This window comes from Enoplosus armatus, chromosome 3, assembly GCF_043641665.1.
Source record: "Enoplosus armatus isolate fEnoArm2 chromosome 3, fEnoArm2.hap1, whole genome shotgun sequence".
NCBI classification, from domain to species: Eukaryota; Metazoa; Chordata; class Actinopteri; order Centrarchiformes; family Enoplosidae; genus Enoplosus; species Enoplosus armatus.
The window spans coordinates 8,254,385-8,271,958 of NC_092182.1; the positions used below are offsets into that span (position 1 = coordinate 8,254,385).

At 44.4% G+C, this 17,574-nt stretch overlaps 1 protein-coding gene across 1 annotated transcript; it reads left to right on the plus strand.

Annotated features, from left to right (window-relative positions):
- Positions 1–279: 279 nt before the first annotated feature.
- Positions 280–15,997, plus strand: ubap2a (ubiquitin associated protein 2a). Its single transcript, XM_070902061.1, has 27 exons — positions 280–294; positions 2,223–2,360; positions 3,674–3,751; positions 3,880–3,990; positions 6,146–6,308; positions 6,456–6,536; positions 6,619–6,682; positions 7,140–7,237; positions 7,433–7,491; positions 7,606–7,676; positions 7,803–7,986; positions 8,096–8,366; positions 8,457–8,761; positions 8,902–9,128; positions 11,013–11,292; positions 11,724–11,763; positions 11,901–12,072; positions 12,285–12,336; positions 12,904–13,180; positions 13,339–13,430; positions 13,588–13,638; positions 13,759–13,840; positions 13,928–14,344; positions 14,520–14,624; positions 14,733–14,800; positions 14,905–15,096; positions 15,187–15,997. Exons 2-27 carry the CDS (start codon positions 2,265–2,267, stop codon positions 15,280–15,282), a joined length of 3,732 nt encoding a protein of 1,243 aa, XP_070758162.1. The 5' UTR covers positions 280–294; positions 2,223–2,264; the 3' UTR covers positions 15,283–15,997.
- The last annotated feature ends 1,577 nt before the right edge of the window (positions 15,998–17,574 follow it).

Below are 17,574 nucleotides of genomic sequence, written 5' to 3' on the forward strand. Positions count from 1 at the left end.
ATGGTAGCTTTCAGGACAGAAAGGTCACTGGTAGAGCAGTCTGCATTGTGATCGGATGCTGTAGAAATGATGCAGCTCTGTGCATCTTTAATAAGCACAACAGAAAAGAAAATGAGAAGTATTTAGACATTAAAGTCCGACATCAACCCTAGTTTTAACGACGTGTGTTTGATAGTGAGCGTTGAAGGTTAAGAAGTTAGTTGTGACCCGGAGAGGAGAGCGGAGCATCCACCGCGGCAGCGCACGTCACGTGACCACCTTGTCTGCTGCTGGCCGAGTGAAGCGTGTTAGCAGGTAACAAAAACAAATTTCTCATGTTTTTCAAGTCCAGTTTCTGTATTTCAACGCGTTTAAACCATACACTTAAGGGCATTTTCGCTGAAATTGTTGGTCGCTGGCTTCGTTGCGCTGCTTACACGGGGTTGTGAGGGATGTCTTTCGCAATTTTTCTGTTGTCTTGTTTCCCGGCGAGCAATGTCGGGATGGGATTGTGCTCCGCTGCGAGGCCTTTTTCTTTAGATTTAATACAGCTAACGCTATGTTGTTAGCTGGTTAGCCTGTTGTCTAGATGTCGAGGACATGCCTGATGTAACTGAGCCTATCGTTAGATAAGTGTGCGGATCTATAAATACATGTAAGACTTTAGCACGCCAGTTAGACGGCCGTTGGCTATCAAGTTGGACCAGATTTAACCTACATAGCTTCATTAGCTAACGCTAGCCTCATCCCCACCGCATCGTTTGTTCAGTATCGACGATGTAGTGTCAGCATTAGCATGTTAGTAGCTAACTTGAGTTCATGCTAGCGGGGACAAAGGGATCATAGTACCAACAGCACCAAGTCGGTCAGTGTTAAGTCGAAAACGACGTTACGAGAATCTGATTTTGTTTTTGCAAGATAAATATGCAACCTCAACCGTTAGTGTTAACACATGCAGACTCGAGAAATAAGTAACCTAACAGCAACGGGCTACCGTTAGCATTGGTTCAAAACAACGCTCCGATTGCTCTATTACTAAAATAAATTGTTGCTAAATTGTCAGTTAGGTAGCTGTAACCAGGTAGATGTTAATATACGTTAACGCGTACATGTTACTTATCTGGTATTTGATTTGTCATTTCTGAATGCCCAAATTACTGCGATGGACAATTGAGATGTGGAGAGTTAACGTTACTGCAAGATTGTTTTGTTATTGTTTGTGTCTAATACCGTCGATACTTGTAATGATATGTTAATGTTTGATTTATTAAATACAAAGTGCTGCTGCCGCCTCGGGTTCTTCAGTTAATAAAATACGTCTTGAAATGTTTCACTGAAATTGCATTTAAAGCCAGTTCGTCCTTTTGCTTTAGCTTTGTTCAGTCCAGCAGCCAATGGCAGCAGTGCATTCGCCATCGTCACTCAGACACTGTAAACTGGATTGCTATTGTTCTCTGACATAAAACAAATAGGTCAGTGGGGAGTAGTTATTATAACTGTAGTTATTATTCTAGTAATGGACACCATAGTCGAAGTTTGCAATTCATATTATATTACAGTATTGAGCAATCACCTTTTGTATGTACAGATAGATTAAGCCCTGTGTGTGTGTGTGTCTGTCTGTCTGTCTGTCTGTGTCTGTGTGTTTTAAGCATTTAATATTTGCTACTGAAAATTATTAATTCTTGGTTGTGTGGTATCATACCCAATTTGCAGCAAGTGCAAATTGTACAGGACTCAGTTGTCAGATACACACAGAATATTACTGCGTTTTACTGCAGTAGTTAAGTGTTACGGATGTGTGTGTGTGTGTGTGTATTTATATAATCTTAGTTGTGGTAAACTATCTAGCAGTTAGAGGGGATGTGAGGTCAGGGTGTGTAATTGTTCTGCCTCACACACTCTGTGGTCTGTGCTGTTTGTAAGAGGACACAGGGTCGCTCTCCCTCCTTGTCCTAGATTTTCAGCAAAGCTGTTCTGTCACCAGACCAACTGTGTGTCTTAAAGCCTCCATAAGGGCAGTATTCATGATTGTGCAATAAGGCTTAGCTATGCTCACAACACACATTTCTGGTATTAAACCTTTATTTCCTTCAAGGTATGCACACAAGGGAAAGCATTGACACTCTGCTGTAACAACATTGTAAATGAACTTAGTGTGTGTGTTTTGAACATAATCTGTGGTTTTAAGAACTGTTGGTCAACCTCACTCATCCTTCCTGGTTTCTTGTTTCCTTTTGCAGATTTTTCTATTTTGTACATACAGAGTTTTGTATATACTGTATATGATGAGCTCGCTGGGCGGCGACAAGGCCCGGGGCCCTCGGGAAAAAGCGCTGCCTGCTGCCACTCACACATCACAACCACAGAAACAGATACAGGTGAGCTGCCGCAACCGCATGAACACGAAAAGACTTAATGAAAGCACACTCCTCTCAGCCACAGAAATGTTGAGACAAAACACCAGTGTGCACACGACTACCCATGCCAACAAAACCACAGTGCTCACATTATGCAAGGAAAAGTCCCTGGTCAATATTGAAAAGGATTTTTAATTTTTTTTTTTATCAAGGCCACATATTACATTCACTTTTAATTGCGAGAATAGGAGGCACTTGCTTAGTAGCCATTTCTTTGTTGTCAGTGATTTCAGGCAATGAAAACTAAGCTAACAATTTCATTAATCCTTTTAGGTACATCTATACAACCCAGTTCAACAGCTCAGCGACAAATTCTTCCTGTACGAAGCTTATAATGTTAAGCTTTTGTTAAAACCCTCTGACAGGTGTTGATTCAACTACAAGTTTATTACTAGGTCATAGTTAGTGATGGTGTTGTACTGGACTGCATGTGTTTGTAATATTCTTCCCCCCACATGTTTGTAAATGGGTGGGCAAAACATTAGAAACACCACTCAATGTAATACTGTTCAGGTCAACACCACTATAAACTACACCCTCAATGATAAATATATAGTTAAATAGATATTAAATTAATATCTTTCAGACAATGTCAATCAAAACTGAACATTATTGTCTTTGTAAAGGTAGAATCTATGACAAAGCTGTTGTATTAAAGGTCCCATATTGTAGAAAGTGAGATTTCCATGACTTTTGGTTATAAAGCAGGTCTAGGTGCTGTATAAATACTGTGAAAGTATCAAAACGCGAGCTCAGAAATGCACACAGCCCGTATTCAGAAACTGTGCCTTTTAAACAAGTCACCAGGACTTCTGTAAGGTTGTGATGTCGCAGCTATACAGTCACCGCACTCAACTACGCCCCCAGCAGGTCTTCTGCTCCAGGCACAGCACATCCACCAAATACAGGGACACTCATCCACCCGCTCAGTCTGCCTAAGTTATTCGACAGCTCTGTTTAGGACTACTCTTCAAGTTTTCAGAGGTTGTTCAGTTTGTCTAAAGTGGCTTGTTTCAGACAGAGGGTGAACTGAGGGAATGCACAAAGGGCCAGTAGAAGCTAAATAAGGACTTTTTTGTACTGTGAATGATGCAAAGCTACTCTAGTGGAATCCCAGAATAAAAATGTAGAGCTGAAATGAGCATAATATGGGACCTTTTAAATGTTACAGGTGTACCTAGTAAAGTGGCCACTGAGTGGATTTACCTTGTTGTTTCCCTTTTTTTCTTTTCTCCTGTTAACCAAACTTTTACCTATTGGTCTCTGTGTTGCAGGCTACTGCTGAACAGATCCGGCTCGCCCAGGTGATTTATGACAAGAATGATGCTGACTTTGAGGACAAAGTTAACCAGGTGAGGAACACATTAGCCAGACAATACAAGGCTCACTGTCCGAGTCAGGCTGAGCTGTTCCACGAGTCAATGTGGAAAATGAAAAATGCATATTTGATGCTTGTGTGTGTGTGTGTTGCTTTTTCCAGCTCATGGAGGTGACTGGGAAGAACCAGGATGAGTGCATGGTAGCGCTTCACGACTGCAATGAGGATGTTAGTAGAGCCATCAACTTTCTCCTGGAGAGCACCTCTGACATGGTAAATTACATTGTTTCTTATTTAATCTCATTTTCAACTATATGAATTCCCTATTTCGATGTGAATAGATTCATTTTTTTGGGAAGGCAGAATATTCTGCAGCCCTGTATGAAAACAGTTTTTACAGAGATGTGTAATTTAAATTTGGAAAACGTATGAGGGGTAAAAAAAAATGGACTGTGAAAATAAGTGAGAATAATCATTAATTCTCAAAATTTCAAATTGTACTTGTGCTGCCACAAATCAAATACATCTTTTTCACAGCAGACGTTTTGACATGTGACAGCAAGAGTAAGTGGTCCTGGTATTGTGCATGCTGGCTCGTTGATGTGAGGGCACACAAACTGCACACAGGTGTTTTCACTTACTGTGCCTGATGCCCTGTTAGGACTGTGTAGGCGTATAAAGACTGTTTGATGTCAATGACTCTTCTTAGTTTAGTTGGACCTGTTAGGGCGGGACAGCGTTTACCTTTATCATTATTATTAGCATGTGGAATCTGGTGACCACACAAAATACCTAGTATAGCACCACCGCCCAATATTGAGCAGAGGTCTGTCACCATGTAGAATTTTCTTAACCACTGTAGATTATCACCATGCCTGCTGAGGCTATGAAGCATCACTCCATCAGTGTCTACATCGGATGTATTCAGGGAGAGTATTGCTTTGTAGTCACCCACGTTTCAGCAGCACTTGGAGGCCAATACACAATCACTGTAGTTTTGCTTTTAAAATGCATGTAAAGCGAAATGCAAGCCAGTGTGCTGGCCTGTGAAGACAGCTGTATTGATTTAAAATAGAATCATATGGTGAAAAAAGCAGCTGAAATGCACTGTGTAGACACCCTGTCAGGCTTCAGCTCCATTTTCAACACGATGGCCAGGAAAAACAATATGGAAAGATATTTTATATCTCTTTGCCCCTTTTCTAAGTTAAGAAAAAATAAAGCACTTTTGCACATCACCGCTAGATTTCAAGTTATGTAACATGCACAGAAGATGTGACAAATGTGAAAAACACAACGTTGTTGTGTATGTGCTGTTGTAAATAAATTCTGGCACTTATTAAAATCAGTCTCTGAGCTGTCCTTTGCCACCTTGACTGTTAAGTAGATTTCTCTTTCTAACATCAGGGACTTGTAGCATGAAGGCACACTATTGTACACCATTTTTACCCTCTACTGCTCAGAGAGCAAAGTCAAACAGGCTACCAAATGTCTGGCAAACACTTGGGTGTTGTTCTGCCTGTGTGTTGCGAGTCAGAGTGAGTAAGTGTCCCCACATTTCTGAAGAATACCAGCCAGCACAGATGGCGAGGAGAGGCTGTAGGGCAGGGCAGCCAGCCAGGCGGCTACCCATGGTGTTGTTTTGGTTTCATGGAAATCCAAAAATAGCAAATAGCTGGTTTTCCCCTTTACGTGAAGTCTCTACTGTTATGGTATATACTGCAACCCTCCGATTACATCTGCTTCTACTGTTTTCTTCAAGATCTTAACTGTCATAAACAAAAGGAATGCTTACTTAGTGAGTTTTCTTCTGCTGGTGTAGCACAAGAGAAGAGTGGCCTATTACATAATTAACTAATTGAAGGGACTGTATAGTTATAATCAGTATGTTTTAGGAAAGTTTTTTTGCCCTTAATTTCAATCGGAGTCATTTAATATTGAATATCTACCAATTACAAGCATTTGTCTGATATTGTTTTTCTTACATAACACAGCTGCGTAGTAGTGCACACTTAAGTACATACTGTTGGTCAAAAAATAGCCTGCATCACAGCTTTTCTGTAACCGTTTCCAGAAATGTTTTTATTGTGCCCTGTAGTGTTTGGTATAGTGTCTCTTTATCCTCTTGAACAAAATACACAAGTTCAAATGCAGTTTTCAAACAACCGCAGTCTACTGCAGTGTCTGGGAAATGTCTCTGAAATAAAGGCAAAGAAATATATTTTTTAGATTTAAGCTGCACTGCCTGCTGTGCTCATTGAAGCAATTTGTCAGTGTTTATCTTGTTTTATAGTTTTTAAGTTTGTGCTCCAATTTCACTAATCCTGCAACTTGTTTTATTTTGCTGTTGTTGCATGTTTTAATTGATTCTTTCTGGGGTTTTTAATTGTATTTCTTCTCTGTCCTGTCACTCCTGTTGTGTGTTTAGACCTCATGGGAGACAGTAGGGAAGAAGAAGCCCCTGGTGAAGGAGGGTCCATCAGAAAGCAAGGAGAACAAGGAGAACAGGGAGAAGAAAGGAGAGAGGGAGGCTAGCAAGGGCCGTGCGGCTGCCAGCCGCAAGGGCAAAGGGGCCAGTCGCAGCCGACAGGGTATGGAGTCTAAACTTCACATGACTTTAAATCTAGTTCAGAGCCCCTTGTCTCTTCTGTAGCGTCTCAGTATCATGTTTGATTACATTATACTGTTATAGTTTCTTTTCTCATTTTTGTGTGCATGTGCTGTTTGTCCACAAACAGCCCGTCCAGAGGAGAATGGCGTGGAGGTGACACCAGTGGACAGAGGTTCGGATCGAGGTCGGAGGGTCAGAGGTGGCCGCGGTGAGCAGATGCACATTGAAGCGCTGTCAGTACGCCCAACACTTGAGTGGATGTTGTTGACTTTTGGGTGAATGTTATGCAGGATCTGGAGGTCGAGGTAGAGGCAGGGCACCAGCAGGGAGCCGGTTCTCCGCCCAGGGCATGGGGTATGGTGGCAACACACTCACACTCACAGGGAGTTTTCACATACTTTTAGGTGTAAATTAATCAGGACCAGAGTGTTTTTCAGGCCAGGAAATGTTAATTTTGCTTGTTTGGATTTGGCCTCTGAATTAGTGGTGCATTTTTCCATAGCTTTGTGTTTGCTCCTAAAAGATGGAGTCTGTAGTCACTAGTCCCATTCAGATGTGGTATCTTAAGAAAATAATAAACGTATCCCACCTAAGCTTCTAAACAGCACCAGAAACCCCAAGGCCAAAGCAAAGTCATCCCTCTTCTAATGGGAGCTTTGACAAATGAATAGTAGAGATGATAAACAGTATTACTCCAGATAATGTTTGTTGGGGAAACAATTAACTAAATCTGATTTCACGCACTGTCAACCAATTTCTGCCCCTTTTAGTTTATTGCTGTGTAACTAAAAATATCTCTCTTCTCCCCCAGGACCTTCAATCCTGCAGACTATACCTCAGAGTCTGGGACCGGTACCACTCAATCGGAGATGTGGGACACGGTGGCCAACAACAGCACAGATGGGACAGGTGAGCTCTTCATGCCACTCTTGACCTTTGAAGGCAATTCTGTGATGAACAAATACATTCAGTGTATTGAGCAGAAAGTACTATGTAGCTCTGTGTATGTCATGCAAATGTACATAAGCTACAGGCATCCTGCCTCTTGTTCACCGGCTCATCCCACCTGTGTTTGAACTGTGTGACTGATTGATTGTCCTCTAGTTGCCTGGCGGAGTACCTTCGAAGACTGGGCACCTGAGGACTGGAGTGAGGATGTTAGTGTGAGTTGACACAAAGGGTCGCACATGACCAGAGAAGTTTGTCAATCACAATGAAATGTTTGGGTGTATATTTAAAACATTTTGTATCTTTTGTGTTTTTGTGTGTTCCTGCAGCTCTCAGAGACCAAAGTGTTCACCTCCTCATGTGCACCTGCTGCTGAGAACCACATCACACCTGGGCAAAGGTCAGTAACTGGTTCATCATAGATCTCTTATTTCAGTGTAACTTAATTTTACAACTATTTTGTGCAACAGTGCTTGGTGTCTTGCAAGCATTTTCTAATTGATTTTACCAACTGTTTCTGTGTTAGTCTGGACCTCGCCTCTCTGCTGCAGAAGCCTGTGGGTGGAGGAAGAGAACCACCTTCCTCCTCTTCCTCTCAGAGTCTGGTCTTCACCAACTCCCACCACCACCACCAGCCACCGCAGCAGCAACAGCAGCCGCCCCCCAGTCGCAACGCCACCAGTAGCACAAGCTACGCACATGCTGCTCTGGTAAAAACAGATGCTTTTTCATACCCATTCCTTCTTCTATCACATGTAAATAAACACACACACAGAAACAAAGACTGAAGATTACACTCTCTCCTCCTGTCTGTGCCAGTCGTCAGTTCTGGGAGCTGGTTTCGGGGACCTGGGCCAGGCCAAAAGGACTCAGCCCAGCGCCGGAGCTCAGATACTGGAACAGCTGAAGGGTCCTGGCTTGGGTCCGCTACCCTCATCCCAGGCCGCGCCTCCTGCCAGCACTCAAGGGAGTAACGCCTCCATTGGCCGACTGCCAGGCCTGGGAGCACCTGTACCTCCACCCTCCTCATCTAGCTGGGACATAAAGGCTTCAGAATCCAACACCACCTCGCTGTCCTCGCAGTTCAGCCGTAAGTGTTCATGTGGGACGGTCAAGCATGCAAGTCTGTCTGGGTTTTTTTTTTGAAATCCTTGACCTGTGTGTTTTTGTGCATCTGCAGGTGAGTTTGGCCTGCAGCCAGAGCCTTCTCTTGTGCTGAGCCAGCTGGTTCAGAGGCACACCGGCCCCTCCTTGCCTCTGGCACGTCAACCCAGTCCTCCATCGCAACAACAAGCGCCCCCTGCTTCAGCCTCACCTGCTCCCCAGCACATCAGCACGCCAGCACAGGCAGGCCCGGTGATGGCTGCTGCTGGTGCTAAACCTCCTGCCCCCGGCGCAGGGCTGGACCCTCAGGGCAGCAGTACACCACAGCAGCAACGGGCACAGCTCAAAGGCCAGAAACGAAGGATACCTCCCACATCGAAGGTAGGGGTGGATGTGTGTGGGTTAGGGTTAGGGTTTGGGATTCTGAGAGTCTGCAGCTTTATCATCAAAGCAACAATGACCAAATACAAATAGTTATATGAACTTAGTATTATGGTCCTGTGTTCCCTCCTTCCTGGCAGATCCCCTCCACGGCGGTAGAGATGCCAGGCTCGGCTGACGTCCCCGGACTAAACCTCCAGTTTGGCGCGCTGGACTTTGGCTCGGAGTCTGCATTACCAGAGTTCGGAGTTGTGGACAATTGCGTGAGTGCGGCGTCCAGGGAGTCCACGCCGGCCCCTGCCCCAGCACCACCTGCACCAGGACCAGGGACACAGAGCCAGACAAGCCTGTACTCCAAACCGCTCAGGTACTGTCACTGCTGACTTTCCAGTTGCATCTCTTAATATATATATATATATATATATACAGTGCATCCGGAAAGTATTCACGGCGCTTCACTTTTTCCACATTTTGTTATGTTACACCCTTATTCCAAAATGGATTAAATTAATTTTTTTCCTCAAAATTCTACACACAACACCCCATAATGACAATGTGAAAAAAGTTTTTTTGAAATTTTTGCAAATTTATTAAAAATAAAAAACTAAGAAATCACATGTACATAAGTATTCACAGCCTTTGCCATGAAGCTCAAAATTGAGCTCAGGTGCATCCTGTTTCCACTGATCATCCTTGAGATGTTTCTGCAGCTTAATTGGAGTCCACCTGTGGTAAATTCAGTTGATTGGACATGATTTGGAAAGGCACACACCTGTCTATATAAGGTCCCACAGTTGACAGTGCATGTCAGAGCACAAACCAAGCATGAAGTCAAAGGAATTGTCTGTAGACCTCCGAGACAGGATTGTCTCGAGGCACAAATCTGGGGAAGGTTACAGAAAAATTTCTGCTGCTTTGAAGGTCCCAATGAGCACAGTGGCCTCCATCATCCGTAAGTGGAAGAAGTTCGGAACCACCAGGACTCTTCCTAGAGCTGGCCGGCCATCTAAACTGAGTAATCGGGGGAGAAGGGCCTTAGTCAGGGAGGTGACCAAGAACCCGATGGTCACTCTGTCAGAGCTCCAGAGTTCCTCTGTGGAGAGAGGAGAACCTTCCAGAAGGACAACCATCTCTGCAGCAATCCACCAATCAGGCCTGTATGGTAGAGTGGCCAGACGGAAGCCACTCCTTAGTAAAAGGCACATAGCAGCCCGCCTGGAGTTTGCCAAAAGGCACCTGAAGGACTCTCAGACCATGAGAAACAAAATTCTCTGGTCTGATGAGACAAAGATTGAACTCTTTGGTGTGAATGCCAGGCGTCACGTTTGGAGGAAACCAGGCACCGCTCATCACCAGGCCAATACCATCCCTACAGTGAAGCATGGTGGTGGCAGCATCATGCTGTGGGGATGTTTTTCAGCGGCAGGAACTGGGAGACTAGTCAGGATAGAGGGAAAGATGAATGCAGCAAAGTACAGAGACATCCTGGATGAAAACCTGCTCCAGAGCGCTCTTGACCTCAGACTGGGGCGACGGTTTATCTTTCAGCAGGACAACGACCCTAAGCACACAGCCAAGATATCAAAGGAGTGGCTTCAGGACAACTCTGTGAATGTCCTTGAGTGGCCCAGCCAGAGCCCAGACTTGAATCCGATTGAACATCTCTGGAGAGATCTGAAAATGGCTGTGCACCGACGCTTCCCATCCAACCTGATGGAGCTTGAGAGGTGCTGCAAAGAGGAATGGGTGAAACTGCCCAAAGATAGGTGTGCCAAGCTTGTGGCATCATATTCAAAAAGACTTGAGGCTGTAATTGCTGCCAAAGGTGCATCAACAAAGTATTGAGCAAAGGCTGTGAATACTTATGTACATGTGATTTCTCAGGTTTTTTATTTTTAATAAATTTGCAAAAATCTCAAAAACTTTTTTCACATTGTCATTATGGGGTGTTGTGTGTAGAATTTTGAGGGAAAAAATGAATTTAATCCATTTTGGTATAAGGCTGCAACATAACAAAATGTGGAAAAAGTGAAGCGCTGTGAATACTTTCCGGATGCACTGTATATTACTACAGAAACTGTGCATTTGAAGAGATTCATTCTAAAACACTACAGATCAGATATAAAAGACGCATACCAAAAATGATTCATAATGATTATAGTACACTAAATCCTTCTCTTCAAGGATTTCTCATCTGGACTAATTTCATCTTATAACTTCTTCTTCTCCTCCCCCTGCTGTTGTCTTGCAGTGAGTCGCTGGGCAGCCCTCTCTCCGTTGCCCTGCCTCTGCCCCTCTCCTCATCAGAGCCAGTATATCACTCCACCTCGGTGGCGTTGCCCAGCCTCCCTCCCTCCTCATTAGGGACTGCCAGCTCCACCAATCCTCCCTCCTCTTCTTCGTCAACCTCCACCGCCCCCTCCTCTGTACCCTCCTCTCACTTCTCTGTGGGAGGGGGTTACGATGGGACCATGCCCCCTCACACACGACTGGCCTTTTCCCAGAGCAAAGAGGCCACGGGGCCAGTCATGGTGAGTAGGAAAAGCCAACAGATCCATCCTGCCCTTTAGGGCTTTTAACTTTTGTATTTGACTAAGATGAGAAATCATTAAATTTCAAATATATTCCATGAGGGTAAAAATATTGTTGTTCAAGTAGTAGATAGATAGATAGATAGATAGATATCGCACATCTGGTCAATGGTCAACGGTCCCTTGAGGATCAGCCCGTTGTTGGGAAACTGTCTGACAAATTGTCTGTGAAATTTTAAGTTGTAATGTCCTTGTTTTCAAATACATTAATTTAACTGCAGGGGGGGTGCGTCGATGTTGAGCAGGCCTAAAGTTGCATGAATGTGGTGACACAAAGAAACAAAAGTGCTCTGATGCTATTTTGCTAAGATAGAAAAAGTTTGAGAACCACGGGAATACGCAAACACTGAGCTTCATTTTCTTATCACCAGAATGGTCTGAATGGTGTAAGGACCTCTGCTGCTCTAGACAGTAAGTTACCAACTACTGATTTATTTGTTCAATGCATACTCTCTCTATCGTAATTGTCTACCGACAGCCATCTTTCTTAGGCTGTGCTATTTTGAGTGTATTACAAATGAAGACCTTTTCTTTCCTACTCCTCCCAGCTTCATCAGCGTCCTCCACACCAAAGCCAGAGTCGCCGTCTCTGAACATCAGCGCCAACGGTGCCTCAGCACCCTCCTCCCACTTACCATCTACGCTGCCCGCACACAGCTCCACACTCTCCAACCTGGCACAGGACCTGCCCTCAGCCAGCCAGCTCAACTCTCTCAACAGGTAACACGCATACACATGGCAGACTTTGTTTACAACCTTTTTGAAAGTGGTACTTTCTTAATGTTAAAAATGGTCTCTTGCATCCAACAAAAAAATAAGCGTAGTTATTGAATTGAGAAGAGTAGCAGTGCACAAACTAAAATATTATGAAGTTGTCACTACCACAGCAGTTCACGGATCATCACTCTTTTCTCTCTGCCTTCCCTCTACAGCCATGTCAGCAGTCATTCCTCAGTTTCAGCTCTGGGCTCCAGCTCTCTTGCTGTAAGTACCTGTCTCGTCTTCCACAAGTATGATTACTAAAACCTTCTGTTTGGTTGCATATCATTACAAAGGTTAAGTCACCTAACAGCTGAATCTGTTGAATGCCACATAAAGCTGCATGGTTTCAGCATTATCAGTATTACGTTACATGCAACCATGTTCATACAAGACACTGAATACCATCTAAAATCACAGTCACAGCCACAATTAAGGTGATCAAGACATTTAGTGCCTATTTCAAGAGAGAACGGCCGGAATCACAAAAATATTGAATTTCTTGACTACATTTTTGATAAAAAATTCAAATATTCCAGCAGATGACTGATTATATTCATGCTGATTCACAAAGCTTGCACTCCATGCAAGTATAAAAGAGGACAATTAAAACACGATTAATGCCATAAAAATGTGGAGGGTAAATGGTCCTATCCCACCTGGGTGACCGCCATGTAGAAAAGGTACCCCCTCATCTGCAGTATATAAATGCATGCATGCACTGCCAAATGAAACCTGAAAAACAGACTTATTTAAAATTGAACCCATCTCCTCCTTCCTCTCTGTCCTCAGTACACCAGTGTTGACAGCAGCAGCGTGAGCTCTCTGGCTCCTTCCTCTGGCTCCTACACGTCATCGCAGCCCTCAGCCTCAGCACTCCATTCGACCCACAACAGCAGCAACAGTAGCAGCAGCAGCATCAGCCACCTGGCCAACATGGGCAACATGAGCAGCGCAGTCGGTGGCATTGCCGCCACCAGCACAGTGCTGGGACTTGGCTCCAATGGAGCTACTGCCACGTCCAACCTCTCTGCCCCAAGGACCACACCCCTGCTCTCCTCCGCCACTGGTACACACACCTAAGACACTGGGAATGTTGATGTGTGATTGGTTGTTTTCTCTCATTGTTGTGCTCCCACAATGATCCAAATCCAAATAGTTGGAATTGTTGCTGTTTCGTCACAAAAGTACATGAAAGTGATAGCTGTTGTGCCATCGTATTGACAGGTAAAGCTCCTCCTAACCTGTCCCAGGGAGTGCCTCCTCTACTGCCCAACCAGTATATCATGGGCCCAGGGGGGCTGCTACCAGCATACCCAGTAAGTAGCCCTTCAGGATCTAGAATCATTGTGGATTACTTATTTAGTTCAGTTGTCAGCTGTAATTTTGTTCTTAAACTACATTAATTTTTCCAGTTTTTATTTTGGCACATTTTGCCATTTTACAAGCTGACTGTACCTGTCTTGCGTTTCACAGCAGATATATGGCTACGAAGACCTCCATATGCTCCAGTCCAGACTGCCAATGGTGAGCCTCAGCACCACACAGCTCTTTGCTTCTTCTCTAGTCCTCACTCAAGTTTTTTAGCTTGTTTGGTTGTTGAATGGCTCTCCTGATCCTCTTCTGCCCCTTTAGCCCTCTTTGCAGGATTACTATGGAATCACATTCCCTGGCCCCACAGCGACTCTCTCTGGCAGAGACGGAAGCCTAGCCAACAACCCCTACTCAGGTAAAACAGCTTAACCCTTTGCTAGCCTTGTCGAAAATCCTAAAATCCAGTGTTTTGTTCTCATCTGACACCTCCCCTGTTTGACAGGTGAAGTCACAAAGTTTGGCAGGAATGACTCCACCTCCCCGGCACCCCCTACAAGCCTGGCGGCCCCGCAGCCTCCCCAGGGCCAGAGCCAAGGACAGAGCCAGGCCCAGCCTCAGCCTCCTCAGGCCCAACCTCAGCCCCAGGGCCAGCCGCAGCACCACAGCAGTCAGCAGGCTTTTCTGCCTCCAGGCTACAGCTACACAGGCCTGCCTTACTACCCTGGGGTGCCCGGTGCCGTACCCAGTGCTGCTGCCTTCCAGTATGGACCCACCATGTTTGTTCCTCCCGGGGGTCCGGGACCAGCCTCAGCCAAGCAGCACAGTATGGGCCTTGGTCTGGGAAACCCCTCGGCTAGCCCCTTCCAGCAGCAGACACAGCAGCAGCCCAGCGGTTATGGCCAGCACACCTTCAGCTCAGGTTAGTGAGCACACCAATACATTTAGGTTAAAAATAATGTTTACAGTTTGGGAAATTAATTGGATTCTGGGTTAATTCCCAATGTATTATTATTATGATTATTATTATTTGGATTTTTTTGCACAGGAAATAGTGTGTATTGTTTTGAATTCTGAGTTGATGTTTTTCTGTCCAGGGTATGAGGAGCTGACAGCGGGCCCAGCAGGCGTGGACTACAGTAAAGGATACAACTCCTCCTCACAGGCACAAGCCAAATCTGCTGCTACTGGGCCCGGGAAAGGTCAGAAGAAAAAAAACACTCACTGTTTCTCATACCTTTTTTAAATTTTGATTTTTAAAGTAGTTTTGGAATTGTAATGTGTTAATGTTGTTGCTGTCATTCTGCTAGGCGTCTCAGTGACGTCCAGTAACTCGGGTGTGCCAGATATCAGTGGAAGTGTTTACAATAAGACCCAGGTGAGCCTCAAACCCCCCACCCACCCTGTTGCCTTGCTGTACAGTTGTTGTTTATAATAATAAATAATCAAGTTTGAGTTTAATGCATCCTTTTTATTCTGCAGTCTTTTGATAAGCAGGGTTTCCATGCAGGGACCCCTCCTCCCTTCAGCCTGCCATCAGCACTGGGGGGTCCGGGGCCTCTGAACCCTGGAGCAGCTCCTGGAGGCTATGCACCGGCCCCATTCCTCCACATCCTGCCTCACCAGCAACCACACTCGCAGCTGCTGCACCACCATCTAGCTCAGGATGGACAGGTAGCACTCGCAGATATTTTTCCAGCAGTTGCACAGGTTTCACTGCTGAGAGTTTCTCAGACGTTTACACGCATGTCTTTCCATGTTCAGGGTGGTCCTAGCCAGCGTGGCCAGTCCAGCAGCCTGCAGCAGAAGAGCCAAGTCAACAAGTCGAGCTACGGCAGCTCCCCCTACTGGGCCAACTGAGATGGCTACATCTACGTTGTGTGTGTGTGTGTGTGTGCGCGCGTGTGGACAGACAACACCACACAGCACCACACCTGCGTATCTGACTGACGAGATCATAGAGGGACAAACCATTTTACAATACAAGCTAAAACACACACTACCACCCCCCCACCCTTTGCTCTGTATATCCCCTTTTCAAATTTATGGCTGTTGTATGTAAAATATATTTATGTATGTATTTATACAGTATATATGTATTGGTAGGACATAAAATGTGGTTTTCTGCATTTTGTTTTTATTTTGAAGGACATTTTATTTCAAAAAAAATGTGGAAAGATGAGAATGCTAAATCATGGAGATGGAGTTGGTGAATATACTTGAACACAAGCATCTTGCGATGTGGATTTTTTTGTATGCATACATGAATTGAGAATGATGTACATAGATTCTACACATCATTTTTACGGCAAAGGCCTTTTTTTATTTTAGAGGAAATAAGTTTTTGTAACTTTGGTCTCCTGCATCTGTGAATCCTTATATTGAGGGTGACTTGAGTTGATAGCTTGACTTTTCTTTTTTGCCCCATTTCCCTCCATCTGTCTCTCATTCCTCAACTCTTACTAGTTGGTTGGTTTGACCAGCCAGGCCTTGGATTTGATGTCATTTTAACATTGGTTTAATCCTTGTTGTCCAAATTAAAAGTTATGAGCATATTGTATGGGTCTGGCATCAATATTTATCAACCACGTTGTTTTTTTCTGGATTCAGACCCACAAGTTTCATTAACATGGAATATATACTAATCCATCATGAGCCAAAGTTTTCCCAGGCAGAATAGTCAAGGCATCAAGTAAACACATGAAAATGTTTGGTACAGCATGGACTCTTGGGGACAGTCAACAGGCTGTGCATGTTAAGGTGCCAGAAATGTATCTTGAAGTGTCAGTGGTATTAATATCTGATGCTCAAAGATAAAATGACTGGAAAACATGCAATCTAACAACACAGGAGCAGCACATTCAGTTGTTTTATTCAATTACTAATTCGTTCTTTTTTCACTATTCAGTTGATGTGAAGTATAGAGAGTGAGTCAAAATAACAAAAACAATCCACAGCACAATCCTGTCGGAACACCAGCTCAACAACTCCTCAAATCACTGCAGCATCTTGTTGCAGACGTCGAGGCCTCCGCAGGAAGTAGATCCGGCTCAGGCTCTTGTAGACAGGGGGCCCCTGTGTTCCCTCCCAGCCAAGTCCAACCTGTCCAGGTAATCCCGAGGTATTTATAGGAGTGAACCACCTCGACATCTTCCTCTGGATGGATACAGGGGTCAGAGGAGGCTTAGTCCGCAATCGGCTGCTTTTGTCTTGCTTATGTTCAGCTGCGGTCCAATCCGATAATACTGCAACTGCGCGGAGCCGCCAGTGTTTCCTTGTCGTTCAGGTTTGTGATGGGAAAAGTATCAATTTTTCCAATATTCATTTATTGGAGTATGTGGATGCTTTTCATACCATTATACAGCTCCAATAAAGCTTTATAGCTGTTGAACTCTATGAGGTGAGCTGAACAGTCAATTTCGAGGCTGTGGCGCTGTTTAGCTAATGTTAAGCTTTAAGCTAATTTGTATCTTTTACTGTTGGTGTCAACTTCTCATAGTCTTCGTCAATGGCATTTTCCTGTCATTGAAATAGCTTTTTTTTCTCCCCCAAAACGTACATTTAAGTGTCACCCGAGTCTGTCTCGTGTTGTCTCCTGTTCTAACTCACCAAGTGTGAGTCAATTCACAGGCAGCCACACATTGAAGTCACAAACACGTTCAGCAAAACCCACACAGGTGTTCAGTTACATGGATTACAAGACTGCACGTGGGAGGAACGTCATGACTTCACACCCACAGGTGTAGCTCGTGACATTAATTAATATTCGCTGCCAGGTGAGGCTGGTACTTGACTTAAATAGAGCAGAGCCACCATCATTCATGTTGTTAGCTTCACCTTTGCTGACAAAAGGCTTTCACAGAGACGTCATGAATTCACAACAGTCTGCACAGAGGAGCCTTTTTCTCACACAAAGGCAACATTAGAAATTCTCACCCTCATGTTATTTGTGTCAGTGAGCTTTAGTAACAAATCGCCTACTGCAGACATCGTGTTACAGAGGCTTTGAAATAATTTGTTCTCGTGTTCTGACATCAGTGTGTACCGTGATCGTCCAGAAAGTCGAAACTAAAATTAATTGGCATTTTGCCAGTGTGATAACTCCACTTCTCAGAATCAGTCTGAATTATGGGCCCATCTTTCTGCTGAGGC

Bases quoted from the DNA above. Each gene is read 5' to 3' on its own strand.
- ubap2a (XM_070902061.1), top strand. From the start codon at position 2,265: ATGATGAGCTCGCTGGGCGGCGACAAGGCCCGGGGCCCTCGGGAAAAA. The intron at 13,431-13,587 runs GTAAGTAGCCCT...TGCGTTTCACAG, and splicing joins GGCTGCTACCAGCATACCCA to CAGATATATGGCTACGAAGA. The intron at 14,801-14,904 runs GTGAGCCTCAAA...TTTATTCTGCAG, and splicing joins GTGTTTACAATAAGACCCAG to TCTTTTGATAAGCAGGGTTT.